The sequence below is a fragment of the Orycteropus afer genome, unplaced genomic scaffold (assembly GCF_000298275.1).
Source record: "Orycteropus afer afer isolate SDZICR_OR568_19922 unplaced genomic scaffold, OryAfe1.0 scaffold00052, whole genome shotgun sequence".
Classification (NCBI taxonomy): domain Eukaryota; kingdom Metazoa; phylum Chordata; class Mammalia; order Tubulidentata; family Orycteropodidae; genus Orycteropus; species Orycteropus afer.
The window spans coordinates 5,630,750-5,652,711 of NW_006921639.1; the positions used below are offsets into that span (position 1 = coordinate 5,630,750).

Sequence of the window (21,962 nt, forward strand, 5' to 3'; positions counted from 1 at the left end):
TCTACATTATTCTTTAGTGTTGCATAGTATTCCATTGTGTGAATGTACCAAAGTTTGGTTATCCATTCCTCAGTTGTTGGACATCTAGGTTGTTTCTATATTGAACTGGTAACTTTAAAACTATATAATCCGACTACGAGACCAGAAGAACTAGATGGTACCTGGCTATCATTCTCAACCACTCAGGGGGATCTCTGTAGGAGATCCTGGCTAGAGAGGGAGAACAGTGTGAAACAAAACTCAAAATCATTAAAAAAAGAAAAAAAAAAGAGTGGGGGCACCAAATCTGCTGGTCTGATAGAGCCTATTGGAACTCCTGAGACTACGGCCTCTAGCTGCCTTTCAGGTCTGGAACTGAACTCACTCCTGTGGCTTCCAGCCAAACAAAAGACAGGCATATGAGCTGAATGAACATTAACATTAGGTGGATACACTCCTTGGAAAGATCAATCATGGGAGAGTAGAAGGGCTGTGTATGCCCAGGGTGACAGCTTGAGGGGCAGCAGTGCATGGGAGGGAAGGACACAGGGAAGAGGTAACTGTGGGGAGGAAGTGGGAAGAGAGCATTGAGGGAAACTGCAGTCAATGGCATGAGAAAAAGTGTATGTGAGCTGCTTGCTGTATGGAAAGTGAATTTGCTCTGTAAACTTTCACCCAAATCACAATAAAAATTAAAAAAAGAACAAAACAAAAAAAAACTATGTGTAATCCTTTTTGACCAAAGATTCCGTGGAGCTCTGGTGGCTTAGTGCCTAAGGCATTTGACTGCTAACCAGAAGGCTAACAGTTCAAACTCACTAGCCACTCCACTGAAGCAGGCAACCTATTTCTATAAAGATTTACCCCCTCAGAAACCTGAAGGGTGTTGCTATGAGTCAGAAAAGTACAGAACAAATTTTCAAATTCTCATGGACTCCTTACTTCCTGAACTATGAAAGTTGTGTGAACCCGTGAGACTATTGCCCTGAGATAACCTTTAAACCTTAAAGCAAAGATATCCCCTGATGCCACCTTAAAACCAATTGTTTAGCTTAATTAGTAAAAAATGTCTGCCTTGAGCATTTTGCACTTTTAAGAACTAACTATATGGGATCAGATTGATAATAGCAACTCAAAAGATTAGATAGGAACTTCAAGGGGCAGTGAATTTATGTTAACGGAGGAGAAACAACTCAGAAAAGGAGAGTAAGAATGGTTACACAACTCTGAGAATGTAATCAACGTCACTAAATGGTACATGTAGGAATGTTGACTTGGTGCATGTTTTGGTGTGTACAGTCTCAACAACAGCAAAATAAATAAAATTATATTTTAACAGAACTGTATATCCTCTTAACCAGCACCCTTGATTTTGATCCAGCAGGATTTGTTTTCTTCTCAAAATGCAAGTAAGTCAAAAGGTGCATCTCTCCCGCCCAGCAAACTCCCCACTCCAGTCTTGCTTTTTGATGATGAAGATGAAGAGGTAAACATTGTTATTGAAGCACTAGTAACTAGGGAAGGGGAGGAAACACTGTGGAGGGGGGGAACTAGATAACTAATTTTCAGATTAATAGAAAACTATTCTTGATTTGGCTTTATGGCCAGAGGCTCATTAGCTAGGGTAAACCCATTGGGGGCTTTCCGTTATACAAATAATGTCTGCTTTTATTTCAGAGTCTCCTATTTTTTCTCAACTGTACAATGGGTTGTTATTGTTGTTATGTGCCATCGAGCCGGACCCAATTCACAGCAACCCCTCCTTGGGTTTCCGTGGCAGTATCACTATGGAAGTAGATTTCCCAACCTTCCTTCTAAGAAGTGGCTGGGGGGTTTGAACCACCAGCCTTCTGGTTAGCAGTCAAGGGCTTTAGGCACTATGCTACCAGAGCTCCCGTACAATGGGTAGGACATTAGATTCTTGACCCAGTTCTTATGGGAAGCTTTATAAAAAATTTTCATTTAAGAATACTTCACAGAAGATACATTTCTGTTGTATACAGTAAACTATACAGAATGTCTTCGATAAGGTAGGAGTGGAGAAGAAAATAAGGCCATGTCCTGACTTCACCTTTTTCTCCCTCTGGACTGAGAGAGAAAGTGTTAGGTGCTGATGAGTCAGTTTCAACCCATAGTGACCCTGTGTACAACAGAATGAAACACTGCCTGGTCCTGTGCCATCCTCAGAATCATTGCCATACTTGAGCCCATTGTCCTAGCCACTGCCAATCCCCTTTTATATAAATCTGCTACTTTACCTAGCATAATACCCCTCTCCAGGGATTGGTCACTTCTGACAACATGACCAAAGTATGAGAGACAAAGTCTCTCCATTCTCCTTTCTAAGGAGCATTCCGGCTGTACACATGTGTTCGTTTGTAGCAGTTCATAGTACATTCAATATTCTTTGCCAGCATATCAAATGCATCAGTTCTTCTGTCGTCTTATTCATTGTTCAGCTCTTGTATGCATATGAGGCTATTGAAAATACCATGGCTTGGATTGTATGCCTTAATCTTCAAAGTGACATCTTTGCTCTTAAACACTTTAAAGAGATATTTTGCAACAGATTTGCCCAGTGCAATCATGCATTTGATTTTTTGACTATTGCTTCTATGGGTGTTGATTGTGGAAGAGAGAAGAGTAAGGAGAGAAATAAGGGGGAGGACAAACGACATCTTAACCATTCTGCATTGTTGTACAATGGCTAAGCTCCGTAGGCTTTGGAATCAGACTCCTGGGTTTATATCACAGGTTCACCACTTGCAGACCAGGGACCTTGGGCAAGTACCTTAACTTTCTGAATCTCACATGACTTAACAGAATGTAGAATCTTTGTGGTGATGAAAATAAATAACTTATGTAAAGCACTTAGCACAGTGCTTAGCACACTGTAAGTCCATACTAGATGTTAGCTTTACTAATACCTCTTTTTGACATCAGCTCTTTATTCTCATGCATTTTCTTACTGCACCCTCCCCAAAGGCTCCCTTCATCTCTTCACATTTTAAGACTGTTCTCTTGCTGTGGTATATTGTTAAAAGTGTTCATTTATCCTGATGCTGTCTCACATTAGTTTTGTTCACATGAGTTTAGTAAACGTACCTTAATGCAGGTACTTTCACAGTGCTTGACTATATGAGAATTTACATACGACATTGAACCTATAAGAATCAACCCTGAATAGACTAGTGATTTTATTTAGTCAGCTATTTGTATTGTCTCTTTAAAATGAACTAGAAGTTTGAGTTGCTCCTTTCCTTGGTCCCAGGTGTGTCTCTCTTGTATATCTGAAAGAGAAGAGAAACTACCTATATTTCTCTCGTTTAACCCTTTGCTCCAGTTTCTAATTCATAGAAAGACAAAGTTGCAGATTGCTGGCTGCCATGGGGCTGTACTGCTTTCTTGCTAATTCTAGGCTTCCATGTTTCATAGTTCTACTTCTGTGTCCTTGTCCTCACATTGGCACCCCCTCCCTCCAGTGTTCTACTTTTGAACACTGGGGTAATTACTCTCTCTGGGTAATTACTTTTCTTTTTGTGGGTGAAGAATGTAGATAGAAAAAGCTATAGACTGTTATAGAATTAGAACATCTAAGATGAGGAATGATATTTACTAGCATTTTGTGATTTTTTTTTCCTCCCCAAAAGGTATTATGTTCTGTACATGATGAGAGACTCATTACCTACAGTTTGACATGAGAGAATGTCTTAGTTTCTGACTATATTTCATGTGTACAAAGTTGTCATACCCACTGTTTTTGGTTTTCTAGGATAACCTTTTTGGGGCTACAGTTGCTAAAAAGCAGACTTCATCCCTGCTAACATCAAGTCAAGAGAAAACAAAACTCTATGAGCCCTCCAAAAAGAAAGCATCTGCCTTACTGTTCAGCAGTGATGAGGAGGTGGGTGCAGAGTTCTAAAGAATATAAGAGGTTTTCTGATGAGATTAAAGGATTGTAGTACCAGTGGTATTGAAGGAAGAAGTCAAAGCTGCAGTAAAGGAGTTGGTAAAAAACAATTTTGCAGTTTGTTTTATACCTAGTGAAGTTATCAAAGACTGTTTATAAGATTATTGCTTTTCTTAAAGAAAGCTATTTAGTAGAATGTATTAATTTACAGGGTAATTTTTTCAAAATGATTAGGAATAAATATGGCTTCTAAACTTTATAGTGTATGCTAATTAAAATGAGTTAGACCTTTTTTTATCTTAAATGTTTTTTGCATTTTATTAATCTAGAGTGATAGCTAGCCATCATAGGAGAGTCCTGTGCAAAACAACCCTGTTCTGTGTCATAGACATCTTAACAATATTTCCATTTGCTCTCTGGGTACATATTGGTAAAACATTGGTGAGTATGATTTAGCCTCTTTTCAAATTTAGCTGTATAGAACATAAGTTCAAATATGATATTGCTATTACATTAGTTATATATAACATTAATTATATTATACATCATAATTGTATAATGTATATGCTTTTGGAGGGCCAAGACATGTAGGGAAGGCTGGGGAGTGGCAGCAGATGGCTTTTGGAGGGCCGGAACAGGTAGGGAAGGCTGGGAAGTGGGAGCGGAGCAGTTTGGAACAGCTAAGGGAGACGAACTCATCTGTCAGTTTGTCATCCTGTGGTGGTTTATGTGTTGCTGTGAGGCTGGAGACTATGCCACCGGTGTTTTAAGTGCCAACAGGGTTACCCATGGTGGACAGGTTTCAGTGGAGCTTCCAGACTAAGACAGACTTGGAAGAAGGAAGAAGGCATCTACTTTTCAAAGAATTGGCCAGTGAAAACCTTATGAATAGCAGTGAAACACTCTTGATATGGTACTGAAAAATAGCCATGAAACATCATCTGATTTAGTGCCAGAAGATGATCCCTTAGGTTGGAAGGCACCCAAAATATGACTAGGAAGGAGCTGCCTCCTCAGAATAGAGCCATCCTTAACGATGTGGATAGAGTAAAGCTTTCAGGACCACTTTTTGCTGATGTGGCACAACTCCAGATGAAAAGAAATAGCTGCAAACATCCATTCATTGGAACATGGAATGTACAAAGTATGAATCTAGGAAAATTGGTAGTTGTCAGAAATGAAATAGAATGCATAAAGATTGATATCATAGGCATTAGTGAGCTGAAATGAACGGGTTGTAGCCATTTAAAATCAGACAACCATATGATCTACTATACTGGGAATGACAATTTGAAGAGGAATGGCATGGCACTCATCCCAAAGAATGTTTCAAGATCTAGCCTAAAGTACCATGCTGTCCATGATAGGATAATATCCATATGCATAAGAGGAAGACCAGTTAATATTACTATTATTCAAATTTATGCACCGACCACCAAAGCCAAAGATGAGGAGATTGAAGATTTTTACCAGCATCTGCAGTTGTGGTCTGAAATTGACCAAACAAGCAATCAAGATGTGTTACTTATCACTGGTGATTACAGTGCAAAAGTTGGAAACAAAGAAGAACTTCCAGTAGTTGGAAAATATGATCTTGGTTATAGAAATGACACTGGAGATCGCATGATAGAATTTTGCAAGACTAACGGCTTATTCATTGCAGATACCTTTTTTCAACAACATAAATGGTGGCTATACACGTGGACTTCGCCAGACTGAGTACACAGGAATCAGATTGACTACATCTGTGGCAAGAAGTGATAAAGAAGCTCAATATCTTCAGCCAAAACAAAGCCAGGAGCTGATTGTGGAACTGACCATCAACTGCTCATTTACAAGTTCAAGTTGAGGTGAAGACAATTAAAAGAAGTCCACAAAAGCCAAAATATGACCTTGATTATATCCCTCCTGAACTTAGAGACTATCTAAAGAATAGACTTGATGCATTGAACACGAATGATGGAAAACCAGAAGAATTATAGGATGACATCAAGAACATTGTCCATGAAGAAAGCAAAAGGTCATTAAAAAGACAAGAAAGGAAGTAAAGGCCAAAATGGATGTCAGAAGAGACTCTGAAAGTTGCACTTGAACGGAGAGTAGCTAAAGCAAATGGAAGAATCAACGGGATAAAAGAGGTGAAAAGAAGATTTCAAAGAGCAGCTCAAGAAGTCAAAGTCAGTTATTATGATGAAATGTGCAAAGACTTGGAGTTAGAAAACCAAAATGGAAATACATGCTCGACATTTCTCAAGCCAAAAAAACTGAGGAAAAAACATAAGCCTCAAATTGCAATATTGAAAGATTCCATGGACAGTCTCTTGAATGAGGCAGGTAACATCAAAAGAAGATGGGTGGAATACACAGAGTCACTATACCAAAAAGAATTGGTAGATGACCATCCATTTCAGGAGGTGGCATATGATCAAGAGCCAGTGGTATTGAAGGAAGAAGTCAAAGCTGCAATAAAGGAGTTTGTGAAAAACAAGGTTCTGGGAATTGATGGAATACTCATTGAGATGTTTCAACAAGTGGATGCTGTGGTGGAGGCAATCACTTAGCTATGCCAGGTGATTTGGAAGACAGCTACCTGGCCAACTGACTGGAAGAGATCCATATTTGTACCCAATCCAAAGAAAATGTGGAAATTGAACAATATTGATATCACACGCAAGTAAAACTTATTGAAGATAATTCAAAAACAGTTGCAGTAGTGTATTGACAGAGAACTTTCAGAAATGCAAGCTGGATTCAGAATGGGACATGGAGCAAAGGGTATCATAGCTTATTGCAGATGGATCTTGACTGCAAGCAAAGAATACCAGAAAGATGTTTAGTTATGTTTTATTGACTATGCAAAGGCATTTGATTGTGTAGGTCATAACAAATTGTGGATAGCAGTGAGAAGAATTGGAATTTCAGAACACTTAATTGTACTCATGAGCAGCCTGTACGTAGACCAGAAGGCAGTCGTTCTAACAGAATGAGGGGATACTGTATGGTTTAAAATCAGGAAGGGAGTGCATCAAGGTTGTATCCTTTCACCATGCTTATCCAATCTGTATGCTGAGTGAATAATCCAAGAAGCTGGACTATATGAAGAAGAACATGCCATCAGGATTGGAGGAAAGCTTATTAACAACCTGAGATAATTCAGATGATACAATTTTGCTTGCTGAAAGTGAGGATGACTTTGGAGCACTTACTGATGAAGATTAAGAATGACAATCTACAGTATGAATTATACCTTAATATAAAGAAAACAAAAATCCTCCTAACTGGACAAATAAGTAGCAACATGATAGATGGAGAAAAGATTGAAGTTGTCAAAGACTTCATATTACATGGTGCTACAATCAGCGCCAGTGGAAGCAGCAGTGAAGACATCAAAAGAGGTATTGCATTGGGTAAATCTGCTGCAAAGGACCTCTTTGAAACACTGAAGAGCAAAGATACCTCTGTGAAGACTAAGATGTGCCTAACCAATGCCATGGTATTTTCAGTCGCCTCTTACTCATGTGAGAGCTGGAAAACAAATAAGACTGAAGAAGAGTTGATGCTTTTGAGTTGTGGTATTGGTGAAGAATGCTGAAAGTACCATGGACTACTAAGAGAACTAACAGATGTGTCCTGAAGGAAGTTTAGCTGGAATGCTCTTTGGAAGCGAGGATGGCCAGACTTCATCTCACCCACTTTGGTCATGTTATAAGAAGGGACCATTCTCTGGAGAAGGATGTCATGCTTGTTAAAGTGCAGGATCAACAAAAGAGGGGAAGGCCCTCAACAAGATGGATTGACATGGTGTCTGCAGTGATGGGCTCAGGTATAGTAGGGATCGTGAGGCTGGCACAGGACTGGGCAGTGTTTTGTTCTGTTTGTACAAAAGGTCACTATGAGTCAGAGATGACAGCACATAACAACAACAACAAAAAATATTTTATTTGTAACAAAATATTAAAAGCCCTGATCTTTAAGAAACTTCCTTATTATGCTAATTGTTCTTTATTGTACTGTTGTGAGCCAGATATAAGAGTATGCTGATGTAGATAAATCTGAGATATGTTAAATATGCTTATTGAAAGCAACTTAACTTAAAAAAACACAATTTGCTTTTTCTACTTAAATCTGGGTTTATGATGGCTTATCCTTTGTTTGTTTGTTTGTTTTAAGCAGTGTTAGTGGTTGATCTCCTTGTAGTTGAGGCCAGTCATTATGGGGAAAATAAAAATACTAGCAGAAGCCTAGAGGAAAAGTACATCCAGAATTAAATTAACCAGAATTCCAGAACAGTGACTCTCAACCTTGACTGCCCATTGGAATCATCTGGGAAGTTAAAAAGTGCTGATGTCTGGATCCCACTACCAGAGATTTGGAATTAATTGGCTTAGGGCACGGCCTTGCCATTGGGATTCTAATATGTAGTCACTGTTGAGCATCTCTGGTCTAGAGGATGTTTTTCAAACCTTGATGTGAAACAAGTCACTTGGAGATTGTGGTAAAATGCAGGTTCTGATTCAGAAAATCTGAGTGGCCCCTGAGATTCTGTGTTTCTAACAAGCAGATACTACTGGTTCAAGGATTACACTTCAGTTTGTAAGCCTGTAGACTCTAGATACTTAAATAAGTGATCAGAAGTTTCTGGATAAGAAAAAAAAATATCAAGTCCACTGCCATTAATTTCAACTCATAGCAACCCTCCAAAAAATCAAACTTAACTGCCATTGAGTTAATTCTGACACATGGCGACCCCCTTTGGGTTTCCGAGGCAGTAAATCTTTGCGGAAGTAGATTGCCCAGTCTTCTTTTCGTGGAGGAGCTGATGGGTTTGAACCACCAGCCTTCTGGGTAGCAGTCAAATGCCTTAGGCACTATGCCACCAGAGCTCCTTATGTTGTTGTTATGTGCCGTTGAGTCAGACCCAACTCAGAGCAACCCCTTCTTGGGTTTCCAAGGCAGTATCACTACAGAAGCAGATTGCCCAATCTTCCTTCCAAGGAGCTCCTTGTAGTGACCTTGTAAGGTGGTAAACTCTGTATTGAAGCAGACTACCTCATCTTTCTCCCATGCAGCATCTAGTAGGTTTGAACCATTAACCCTTTGGTTAGCAGCTGAATGCATTAACCGCTATGTCACCAGAGTTCCTTGGATGAGAATAGCCACTAAAACTCACTCACTGCCATTGAGTCGATTCTGATTCATAGTGACCCCTCCTTGGGTTTCTGAGGCAATATCTCTACGGAAGTTTTGTTGTTGTTATGTGCTGTTGAGTCGGATCCGACTCATAGTGACCCCTCCTTGGGTTTCTGAGGTGGTATCACTACAGAAGTAGATTGCCCAACCTTTCTTCCGAGGAGTGGCTGGTGGGTTTGAACCACCAGCCTTCTGGTTAGCAGTCAAGTGCCTTAGGCACTATGCTACCAGAGCTCCTATGTAGATTGCCCAGTATTCCTTCTAAGGAGTGACTGGTGGGTTTGAACCACCACCCTTCTGGTTAGCAGCCGAATGCTTTAGGCACTGTGGTTTTCTAAAGGCCACATTCAGACTTTGTGGCAAAAACATTAGCAGCTTTCATTGTGTCTTATTTTACATGTGAATTGTGTGAGCTTTTTATACTTGTTTTTCTTTTTCAGGCTGCTCTGGGATTTTTTAAAAATTAAAATATAATTCTCCCTCCAAGTTGAGAGTTCCTTATTAATTTTTTTTTTTTTTTTAATTATGATTTGGGTGAAAGTTTATAGAGCAAATTCACTTTCCATACAGCAGCTCACATACACTGTCTCTTGACATTGACTGAAATTTCCCACAATGCAACAGCTCCCCTCCCACTTCCTCCCCATAGTTACCTCTTCCTTGTGTCCTTCTTTCCCATGCACTCCTGCCCCCCAGGCTGTCTCCCTGTGCATATACACAGCCCTTCTATTCACCCATGATTGATCTTTCCAGGGAGTGTATCTACCTAATGTAAATGTTCAGCTCATATACCTGTCTTGTTTGGCTGGAAGCCACCAGAGTGAGTTCAGTTCCAGACCTGAAAGGCAGCTAGGGGCCATAGTCTCAGTGGCTCCAGAGTTCCTGATAACGTTTACATCTTCTTTTTCTGTTCTTCCTCTGTAGTTAATTTTGATTTCCTGAAATAGACCACTTCCGTTGTCCTAACATTCAGCAGAACAATAGAGGAGAGAAACATCAGGGCAAGACAGTAGGGGGAAAAAGATCATGAGAAGATTTGTCAGGTCAGAGAATTCAATTTTCTAGATTTAAGTACAAAGAAAAGTATTGGGCATACATTTCTTCTAAGAGTGATATGTTTTGTTTAAGTACACTTAGTTTAAGTATTACAAGTTTTACTTTCCATGTTTCTTAATCTCAACTGTCATAGGATTTTTCATATACTTTTTATTTTCTAAGGACCAGTGGAGTATTACTGATTCACACACCAACACAACATCTGACAGCAGGTCTAGAGGAGACCTTAGAGACACTGGGACCACCCAGGACCAAGAAGCTAAGAAGGCTGTGAAAAAGACCAGTCTCTTTGAAGATGATGATGAAGATGATCTGTTTGCTATTGCTAAAGACAGGTGAAATAGTCATTGCCAGAAATCCTTTAATCAGTGTCTGTGGTAACCAGTAACCAAAATTTGATGTGTAAGATGTTATTACTTTACATAACATGGTAACTGTTCATCACTTGGTAGCTACACAATTGAGAAGATTTTGGACTGGCTTTTCACTTACAAGGTGCTCCTGATGCTAGAAAATGTTTTTCTCTGTAGATCCTTACCCATGTTTTCTACATATCATGTCTTCTTTTTTCTTTTTTTTTAAACTGCATTTTATTGAAATAAAATTTATGTACAGTGAAATACACAAAGCTAAAGTGACATGGGGCAATGTACTTTTTTTTTTTTTTGGCAGTGTTCCCTTCCTTCCTCTCCCATCCATGGTAACCAACAAAGAAAGTTCCCTTCCATATATAAACCTTTCCTTGACTTTTTACAATAATGAACTAACACTATATTTGTCCATCTATGATTGACTTTTTACATTCAGCATAATGTCCTATAAGTTCATCTGTGTTATATGGTGTTTTGCAGATTTTACATTATTTTTTAGGGTTGCATAGTATTCTGTTGTGTGTATGTACTGTAGTTTGGTTATCCATTCTTCTCTTGATGTGCACGTAGGTGGTTTCCTTCTTTTTGCTATTGTAAATAGTGCTGCGATGAACATGGGCGTACATATATCTGTTCTTGTCATGGCTCTCACTTCTTTAGGGTATATACCTAGTAATGGGATGGCTGAGTCAAACAGTATTTCTAATTCCAGCTTTTTAAGGAATCACCATACTGTTTTCCACAGTGGTTGAACTATTTTGCAGTCCCATTAGCAGTGTATGAGAGTCCTGATCTCTCCACATCCTCGCCAGCATCCTCCATTTTCTGTCCTGTTGAACTTTGCCATTAATGCTGGAGTGAGATGGTATCTTGTTTTGATTTGCAGCTCTCTGATGGCTAATGGTCATGAGCAGTTCTTCATGTATTTGCTGGCTGCCTGAATATTCTCTTTGGTGAAGTGTCCATTCACGTCTTCTGCCCATTTTTTAATTGGATCGTTAATCTTTTTGTTGTTGAGGTGTTGGAGTTTTCTATAAATTTTAGAGATAAATCTCTTGTCAGATATGTAATTATCAACAATTATGAATTTGTTGCTGTCATTTTGTTATGTGCTTTCTTGTGGTGTTGATTGATTTATTCTATGTAATTTTCTGTGCTGAGCTCGTTTTGTTTATGAATCGTGTTATCACTTCCTTCGTTGCTATTGTTTTAGTATTTGCTAAATATTTGTACTGGTCCTCTTTTTTATTTTGATGTAAAGGTTTATCATTTTTCTTTGAGATTACCCTGTGATTTATAGTTTTTTTCCCAAGTTTAGAACAGTCGATTTTATCTTGTAGTTGTCTTGACTTCCCTACCATTAGAAGTTCTATAACTACACAGTTTTTTCCTTCTTTTTGTTTGTAGTTGTCTTCCTTTGTTTATTGATGTCTCTGGTTCCCTGTTTACAATCTTGTAGGCTTCTTTGGATACTTCCATAACTGGGTTGGTTTCTGGGTTATGTTATGTGTGTTAGTGGTCAATTGTTTGCTGTTGTTGGTTCTCTGTTCAAAGAACTCCCTTTAGCATCTCTTGTAAGGTTGGTCTGATTTTGACAAACTCCCTTAATTCTTGCTTTTCTAGAAATGTCCTAATTTCACCATCATATTTGAGTGACAATTTTGCCGGGTATATAATTCTTGGTTGGAAATTTTTCTCTTTTAGATTTTTATATGTACCATCCCATTGTCGTCTTGGCTGTGTGGTTTCTGCTGAGAAATCCGAGCTTATTCTTACTGGTTGTCCCTTGTAGATAACTTTTCGTTTTTCCCGTGTTGCTGTCAGGATTCTTTCTTTGTCTTTGGTTTTGGTGAGTTTGGTGATGATGTGTCTTGGTGATTTTCTTTTGGGGTCTGTTCTGTTTAGGGTTAATTGGACTTCCTGAATGGATATATTCTCATCTTTCATCATACCAGGAAAATTCTATTCCAACAAATCTTTGACAATTTTTTCTGTGGTTTTATTTGCCTCTTCCTGTTCTGGAATTCTGATGACACGTAGGTAATTCCTTTTGATGGTATTCCACATGAATCTTAGGTTTTCTTTGTTTTGTTTTGATCTTTTTTCTGATTGTTCCCTTTCCAAATAAGTATTAAGCTATTTGCCTACAATCTCACTAATTCTGCCTTCTACTGATTCAATTCTGCTCCTTTGCCCATTCAATGAGTTAATCTATTTCTGAAAATTTAGCTTAGTCTTCTGAATTTCTGTCTGTAGATTTTGTGTCATTTCTGATTTTTCATTTATTTTGTCATTGTGTTCTTGTATTTTCTTCCAGAATTCTTCTAAGATTTTTTATGTTTTCTTTGCTCTGTCTCTCAATCCTTTGAAGATACCTAAAGATAATTCTTTTGAATTCCTTATCAGAAAGTTCCAATGCTGCTGCTTCTTCAGGGAAGTGTTCTGGGTCTATATCCTGCTCCCTTGTTTCTACCACTTTATCCTCCTTCTTTACGTGGACTGTGATGGTCTGTTGTCTTCGAGGCATTGTGACGTTGTTGTATTTAGATCTTTGTTACTGTTTGTGAAGAGCAGCCAAGGGTGATTCAGGCTCTTCGTGGTGTTTTTTTATCGTTGGCCCATTGGTAGAGAAGTAGGTAGTGGCTGTCGCTTAGTAAGTGAAGTTGCAGGAGGTGTGGGTGTAGTTGTGTCTTATGGGGACTGTTGTTGTCTCCCACTCAATCAGACACAAATTACAATCGAATAACCTTCAAAAAACTTGTCAGTCTTGCAGGTCCCGAGTGTCCTTGGAGTTGCACCACTCGGGAATCTGCAAGCTGTCTGTGCCGTCAGAATCGCTCACCACCACTGCCAGACCGCAGCTCTGTATGTCTCCTTTTTTGGTATTTTCACGCAAATTCTTCTGCTAGTTGGGGTTGAGTCCACTTCTGTATCCTTCCCTTCAAGGCTCAGGGGTCCAAGATTATCTTCTGTGTCTGTGTTAATTGGTTTCCCTTTTCCTTGTTGAAGAGGGTTTGTGTAGTCTTTCTCCCTAGTCTGCCATCTTGCTGCTTACCCCCTGGGTCTTTTTAAGATGTGGTCGATATCAGTATTAAACTAACCAATAAGCTATACAGATTGTGCCTCGTTAATAATTATATCTACAAAAAGATTAGATTCGTATACTTAGTGATATATGAAATTCCTTGCCATCAAGTCAATTCTGACTCGTAGCAACTCTATAGTAAGGATAGAGTACAACTGCCCCGTAGGATTACCAAGGCTGTACTCTTAACAGCAGCAGATTGTCACATACTTCTATTGAATGGCTAGTGGGTTTGAACCACTGACTTTCAGGTTAGAAGCTGTATGCTTAGCTACTGTGCCACCAAGGGTCCTTTTTATATATATAGATATATGTGTTATGTTTTACAGTAATTAGGTGGCTGTGGTGAGCAGTTTAGTGAAATGACTTTTATCTAACTAAAATTGAATTTGAAAAGTTTATTGCTGTGTTAGTGCTCTAATGTGTTAATAGTCATTACTGATATTGGATGATTCTTTAAAAAAAAAACAAACACAATTACCATAAGTCAGTTTTGACTCATGGCGACCCCATATGTTTCAGAGTAGAACTTTTCAGAACAGGGTTTACAGTAGCTATCATCTTTCAGAAATAGATTGCCAGGGCTTTCTTCTGATGTGTCTCTGGGTAGCTTGTAACTGCCAAGCTTTCAGTTGATAGCCAAGCACTTAATTATTTGTACCACCCATGGACTCGTAGATGACTCCTTACCACATACTGGGGAGGAAAAAAAAAACATGACTCTCAGTAATTAGAACACTTTGTTTAGGACTCCCCATGTCTAGTGCTAAGCCTCCCAGTGTTTCTTCATCCCAATAGGGACCTATCAGTATTTGTTTTGGCAAACAGATAATTGACCACCAGAACAGGTAAAGACAGACTTGAGGAAGATAGTGAGGAGAGCTGGATTTAGGTTGTAGGTTATAGTTGGGAATATTGATGTGATGAACATGAAAAAGAGCTCTTAGGTTCCTAGGTTCTTAAAGGGGATGGGATGGCCTTGGGTTTAGGGGCTGAAAAAAATACCAAACCTAGGAGCTCTGGTAGCATAGTGGCTAAAGCACTTGACTGCTAACCAGAAGGCTGGTGGTTTCAAACCCACCAGCCACTCCTCGGAAGGAAGGTTGGGCAATCCTACTTCCGTAGTGATACTGCCTCGGAAACCCAAGGAGGGGTCGCTATGAGTCCGGGCCGACTCGATGACACATAACAACAACAACAACATTCTCAAATTAGTCAGGGACGGGCAGAGAGAGGTGCTTAGAAAAACAGGATAAAGTGAGAAAGAGGTGCTAGGCCTCAGGTGCTTGGCTAGAGTTGTACCTGGACCTGTGATGCCCCTTGGCAGCTGCCTTCCTAACTACTCTGGGAATGGTTGCCCTGTTTCTGGTTCTTCCTCTGCCATAAGAAATGGTAAGGGAGAAAGCTAAATTTGTGGACAGAAGAATTTCTTGGAAAAGAGCAAGATTAGGAAAGTTCTGGCCTCTTCTGCATGTGAAGGAGTAAAGGACAGAGGCTGATGATTCACTAGATGGAAATTTCACCTATTTCGGTAGTTTTTCCTGCTTGTTCTCAACTGTGTAAATTTAAGAGATAACTTAGGTGTTTTGGCAATAGGTGGTGTCCTTTAAGTATGACCTAGAAGGAATATAATTAATATTTTTAAAAATCAGATTTGCCTTTAATTTTACCTTTTCTTTGTTTGTGTAGCCAAAAGAAGACCCAGAGAGTGTCACTTCTCTTTGAAGATGATGCTGATAGTGGAGGCTTTCTGTTTGGTTCTCCTCCCACATCGGTTCCTCCTGCGACAACGGTATTCTTAGACTCAAGAAATAGCCCTAAGGTTATGTTAAATGAATGGTGCTGCTTCCCTGAATTAGCTCTTAAAGCTTGACTTTGTAGGCCAAGTCTTACGGAAAAACTATTTGCCTACTTTAGAAAGAGATCTGGTCATGACCTTTTATAGATAAAGCAAAGCTTAGGGAAGGATTCTGTTTTGTGCAGCCATGCAGTGTCAAGTGTATCAACAAGAAACTGGAGTCTTTGCATTTTCAAGGGAGAATGCTGCCCCAGTTTTCACAGGAGGAATTTCCAGGCTAAGCCCCCATTCTGCCTGGTACATAAAGGGCATAGGGGCAGCATCTTCTGACCATCCTCTAACTTCACAAATGGCAGAGAGAATCACTGTAGCCCAAGGCTTATTCATATGAGACCAGACATGCTGTCACCTTCCAACCTTATTACCAATTTTGACACCAACCTTCCTCCTCTGGCACACACTACTTCTCTGCTGAGTCAGCTAATTTATTGCAGTGGCCACACAGAACTCATAGATAATACTCATGATTATGGGGTTTATTAGGGAACTTGCTGTTATGTAGTTGTTATGTGCCATCAAGCTGCACCCGACCATAGCAACCCCTCCTTGGGTTTCCGAGGCAGTGTCACTATGGAAGTAGATTGTACAACCTTTCTTCCAAGGAGTGGCTGGTGGGTTTGAACCACCAGACCTTCTGGTTAGCAGTCAAATGCCTTAGGCACTATGCTACCAGAGCTCCTTTTAGGGAAGTAACAGGCTATAATTCAAATTCAGGAACAAACTCAGGGTACATTTCTTTGACCAGGACAGTCTCACCTCTGCTATGTCCTCAGGCACACTTCTCTGGCCCTTGGCTTCTCAGCCTGGCCTCTGCCCAGCTCAGGCAAGTGTTACAAAGCTCTTTTAGCTCATTCCGTCCCCAGTACAAAGTGATACTAAGAAATATTTTATTGCCATCTGGCAATTGCCAGCAGCTTCAAAGGGAAATCAAGAACTTCATAGGCTAAACCCTTTGCAAACCTCCTTTACCTAAGCTAGGTTAGCCTGAAAGGCCAGGTAAAGCAGACTCCAGATCCTGCTGGGACTGCTTTCAACCCCAGCCTTGAACCACTGCAGTGTAATAAATAACATGTTAGAAGCAGAAAGAGGTGTAAGACAGGAATGGAGCAACGAGCCCCTAGGCTGCCTCCTATGTAGCAGCAGCCACAGAGTCCAGAAGGACAGAAGAAGACTTTGCCTCTCTCACCATGGTGCTCCTGATAAAGTCTGACACTACATAGTCCTGGGTGTTCGTCCTTCTCAAGGATGCAGTAAAAGTGGGCTATTGGCATAGAGGAGCCTAGAACTATCTCCACCTTTCTAGAGGCTGATGCTTGCTGCTTCTACCATACCTCATAAATATTTTTAGTTTGCAGTATATTTTTAATTACACAGTTACACATGGAAGTGTTCTGAAAAAAGATTTTTAAAAAATGTATATAGTATAAAAAGTCCCCATTCTACACCCCTCCCAAGAGATAATCATTGGTAACAATGTGTTGCCTTTCATTTCAGATCTGCTTCTAACGATTCACATGTTTATATTGGTTTTATATTTAAATGAGACATCATATATATTTATGTTTTTTGTACTCTAGCATGTTTTCATTTCCGTAAGCTCTATCTTGTTCTTTTTCACTGATGTATGTATAGTATTTCATAGCAGACCTGTATGAGACATGTTAATCCATTGATAACCAGTCACCATTTCCTGCCAGTTTTATGTTAGAGATGTTTCTTCCCATACCAACTGTCTTGTCATCTTTAGTCTTGACTACCAAGGTAAATTCTTATCTAGCCTCTCTGAAGGCACCTTCCCTTCAACCTACTCACCTTGCTATTGCTGTAGTTCTCTTAAAGATATATCTGGTCCTGTCATCTCCTTGTTATAATGCCATAGCTCAGCCTACAAGGCTGCCTGTAATCTGGCTCGAGCACATCCCAGCTTTTCTAACCTCTCTTTTATATAGGTAACTCATCCTGCCCCAGAACACTCCTGAAGAGAGATTATTGCCTCTTTTGTCTGGAAAAGTCATTGTATTTTCAGACTTAGTATAAATGTTAATGTGTCCAATGAAATCTTCCCAGACCAGGCACATGCCATTTAGTGAGATGATAACACTTTTCTCACCCCGTTTTCATACATACATTTGTACAGCTTATACTAGAAGCTTCAGCATTAGGAAAACGTGTGGCCTTCCTTGGGATCTAGGCTACCCCTTCTGCTTCTGAGATACTCATAGTCATCTGGACATGCTCCGTAGTTAAACGACTCAGATTTGATTTGGTTTTCTTTATAAATTATAAATGGTAACTTTAAACTGGATAAATAAGAAATAATTTAGTGAATTCTGAAGGCTTTAGAAATGTAAAACTTCTATCAATCTATGGTAATTATGGTTAAATAAAAGGCCAGGACATATATCTGAGTATCTTAATAGCCAAATAGGATTTTTACCATTTGTGACAACCTTTAGACAACAGTAGAAAAAATATACTTTTTGTTCAGTGACATTAGAATATTTTAAACTGAGTTAAAATATGATTCATGTAAACCTATTAAGAAAATTTTTTAGTGAAGACGAGGAGCTTCTCTAGGAAGATTTAAAACTAGTACTTTGGGTGGCATTTTCCTAAGTTTAAGGACCACAGTTACATGAAAGGAGAATAGGTTTCCCTATACTTGAGTGTCTTTTTACCACAATTAACTTGAATCTAATGTATAATTTTCATTGAGTACATTCCACAATTTCACAATTTGTCCTTTTAACCACTTCAGTGTTACCAGATTTTTCCTGCAATTTTTTCTGCAATTCATTTGTGAGCTTCTAGTCATCTTTATATATTGAGTACAAATGATTTTGTATTTTAAGGACGTCTTCCTAATAATAACCTGTATTTTCCCTTACCCTATTCTTAACTTCATTAATAACTTTTTTCTTTACTATAACGGTATTTCCTAAAGATTGCCTAAATCTGCCTTTCCAACTTGATTTAGACATTGTTTTAAAGCTTACTCCCTCATATCATCTATTCCAGTTAGTATGATAGAGTTATCCCTACCTATACTTGAGTTAAAATGATCAGTTTTAAGGGGAGTTGTATTGAACACCTATTAAAGACTGTGACTAGACATAGAAATATATAATATGATCCATTCAAACAAATGGATAAAATAGATCTATGATAGCTGTTAATTTAACAAGAGGGAAAAATGAGAGACTAGTGAAACACAAATGCTTATTAGTGAAGCAGCTGATTAATACTGAAAAGAGCAGGAAAACCTTCATGGGTAACATGTGGGCTGGACTTTGAAAGGTGGGAAAGATTTGTTCCCACAAGAAAATGAAGGGAGCAAGCTTGGAAGTGTGAAACTACACAGTTGGTATAAGCAATAGCAAAAAGTGATAGTGGATAGCATGTGGTGAGTGTCTATTGATTGTCATGTTTAGTATTTGCTTAATACACACAGTATAGGTTTGAGAATGGGATAAAGTAATCTGGTGGATATTTATTTTACCAAGACAACTCCAGCTAAGTCTGATGAAGTACAATTGTGAGGGGAGGAAGTGATGAGTGTGTTATAGAGAAAGGGCTTAAGCTAGGACAGTGCCAGTAGGCTTGACAGAGATGATGAGACGTGCAGAAGATGATGGCAGAAATGGTGACATGCCGTTTCTGCAGGTGCAAGGTGGTTTTATTTATTTATTTTTTAAATTGGACATACTTAATTATTATTCCAAAAACATGTAAATAGAAATTTTGAGTTCTCATAAACCAAAGGAATTCAAACATTCAGTTTGTATTAATAAAATAAATAAATAGATGTCACAATACTTCATATTTCTGGGGGGAAACTAAACATTTCTGTTGGAATAATAAAAAATAGATGAGATTATCCATCTACCAGCATGTATTAATTTCTGTTTCTATATCACAGAATAAATTTGATAATTTACAATTTCTGTATAAGCAAAAAACAAAAAAAAAACCAAGTACAATCCATACTTATGATTACTATGAGATGTTAGAAGCTAAAGATTTGCATAGCCTAATTTTTATTATAAGCAAAGAGTAAATATCGGTAATAAAAAATGTTGGTAATTGGTAGCATTTCTTAAAATAATTGACCATTTGGCCCCATGTAGGTGAAGTTTCCTATTTTTAAAAAAATTTATTACAGAGATAGACATAAAACAAAACATAGTAGACTATTTCATCAGTTTCTGCTTCTATCAGTTTCCTAATTTTTTTTTTCTTTTAATTTTATTTTGATTTGGGTGAAGATTTACAGAGTAAATTCACTTTTCATACAGCAGTTCACATATACTTTGTCTCATGTCATTGACCAAAATTTACAATACAACAGCTCCCCTCCCACTTCCTCCCCATAGTTACCTCTTCCCAGTGTCCATCACTCCATACTCTTCTGCGCCCTGAGCTCTCTCCCTGTGCATAAGCAGCCCTTCCTTCTCCCATGATTGTTCTCTCCAGGGTGTGTGTGTCTACTTGAGGTAAATGTTTAACTTACTTGCCTGTACTTTGTTTGGCTGGAAACCACAGGTGTGGGTTCAATTCCAGACCGGAAGGGCGGCTAGGGGCCATAGTCTCAGTGGTTTCACCAGGCTCTGTTGGACCAGCAAACCTGGTCCCCACCTTCTTTTTTTTTTTTTTGCCTCCAAATGATTTTGAGTTTTGTTCCACATTGTTCTCCCTCTCTATGCAGGATCTCGTTCATCCCTTCCAAGTGGATGACAGTGGTAGCCAGGCACCATCTAGTTCTTCTGGTCTCATAGTTGTATAGGTTGCAGATCAGATGGTGTACCAGTCACTAGGACTGATTGTTTCCATTCATTTGGTTTTCTTCTTTCTTCTTGACGAGGAGACACCCATTGTTGCATCTAGATGGCAGCTTGCAAGCTTTTAAGATCCCAGTCGCTACTTGCCAAAGTAGGAGGTGGAACAATGTTTTGTATAGTATGTTATGCCAATTGAGCTTGATGTCCCCTGCGACTATGGTCCCAAGCCCGCAGGATCAACTACTCGGTCGCTCTGGGTAGCTGGCTGTGACCAAACAGTGACCACAACCTTGCCCCTTGTCAGCTCTACTATACACCTGGGAATTCTGATCACTCACATAAACTTATAGGACCATTGTCTTCCAACCCTATATATGTTCTTGGACACACTCCCCGTTTCATAGACATACCTAATCATTTAATTGTCCACCTATCTATCCATCCATATACCCCTGTTTGCCTTCACTGACAACTCAGTACTGTATATGCAAAAGGGTTCATATTTGTTGTCTGTACTTCCCATGTACCTCTCTATGTCTTTCTCATCCTCAGTGGTGCCATATTGGTCACTCCCATTTGGTACATTGCCCTTCTCTTCACCCAAATCAATATTTATCACTATCTATCTAACAGCGTTCCCTCCCCTCCCCTCCCACCCCTGGTAACCAACAAAGAAAATTTCCTCCAATAGATAAATCTTTCCTTAAGTTTTACAGTAACGGGCTTATACAATATTTGTCCTTTTGTGACTGACTTATTTCACTCAGCATAATGTCCTCCAAGTTCATCCACGTTATGTGGTGTTTTGCAGATTCTGCATTATTCTTTAGCATTGCATAGTATTCCATTGTGTGTATGTGGTTGTAATATTTATTGTTCCTCTTTTTCATACCAGCTTCACTATCGTGTTGTCAGCCTCTCACCACATTAGCCAGCATCCTAAGGAGGACTTTGGTTTTGATGGTTTTAACTTAGTGTGTACATTGCTATTCCATTCAGGTACATTTTTTTTTCCAGGATGTCATTTACTTTTCTTCTTTTGATAGGAAAAAGATACAGTTGCTCAAGCACCACCTTTGCTGTTCAGTGATGAAGAAGAGAGGGAGGCACCATTTAGAGTGAAGTCTGTGGATAAGAATGTCTGCATTGCCGTAGGATCATTGGATGTTGGGAGAGCTAATGCAACTCAGTCAGGAAAGGTAGACTTTTTTCAATCCTATAGATTCTAATATGTGTGTCTCTTGTGTCTTATTTTAAAACAAGCAAACAAAAAAACTTTAAATTTTTCCACTATAGAATATATAAGGATTGTTTCTAGAAAACTTTGACAACACTGAAAAGTGTGAAGAAGAAAATTTATGGTCCCACTGTTCAGGCAAACTTTTAACATCTGCTCTTGTTTTTTAGTCAGTCTTGGAGGCATATGAGCACACACAGTGATGTGCATTTTCCTTTTAATATTGTTGTCACGTTGTATGGATGTACATTTTATCTTTTTTTTCCACATCTTAGTTTTTATTTTGGCTGTCTTTCTATACATTTACCATATCTAACTTGTTCTTTTTTTCTGTACTCTTGGTTCTCTTCGAATTCCTACCTATACTTGAATTAAAATGGTCAGTTTTAAGGGAATTTTAACTGACCATTCTTTTATATTTACTGTATTTTTTAAAAAAAGTAATATCAGCATCATAACCTGTCTGTCTTCAGGGGAGATAATGCAAATCAAGATCAG

At 38.9% G+C, this 21,962-nt stretch overlaps 1 protein-coding gene across 1 annotated transcript in view; it reads left to right on the top strand.

Moving 5' to 3' along the window:
- LOC103195151 (WASH complex subunit 2A-like) overlaps positions 1-21,962 on the top strand; it is an 86,483-nt gene that overhangs the window by 42,302 nt on the left and 22,219 nt on the right. The window contains exons 17-21 of the mRNA XM_007938624.1: positions 1,364-1,465; positions 3,752-3,883; positions 10,298-10,470; positions 15,281-15,383; positions 21,274-21,426. Of these exons, the coding sequence (XP_007936815.1) occupies positions 1,364-1,465; positions 3,752-3,883; positions 10,298-10,470; positions 15,281-15,383; positions 21,274-21,426 (663 nt within the window). The remainder of the gene's footprint in view (positions 1-1,363; positions 1,466-3,751; positions 3,884-10,297; positions 10,471-15,280; positions 15,384-21,273; positions 21,427-21,962) is intronic.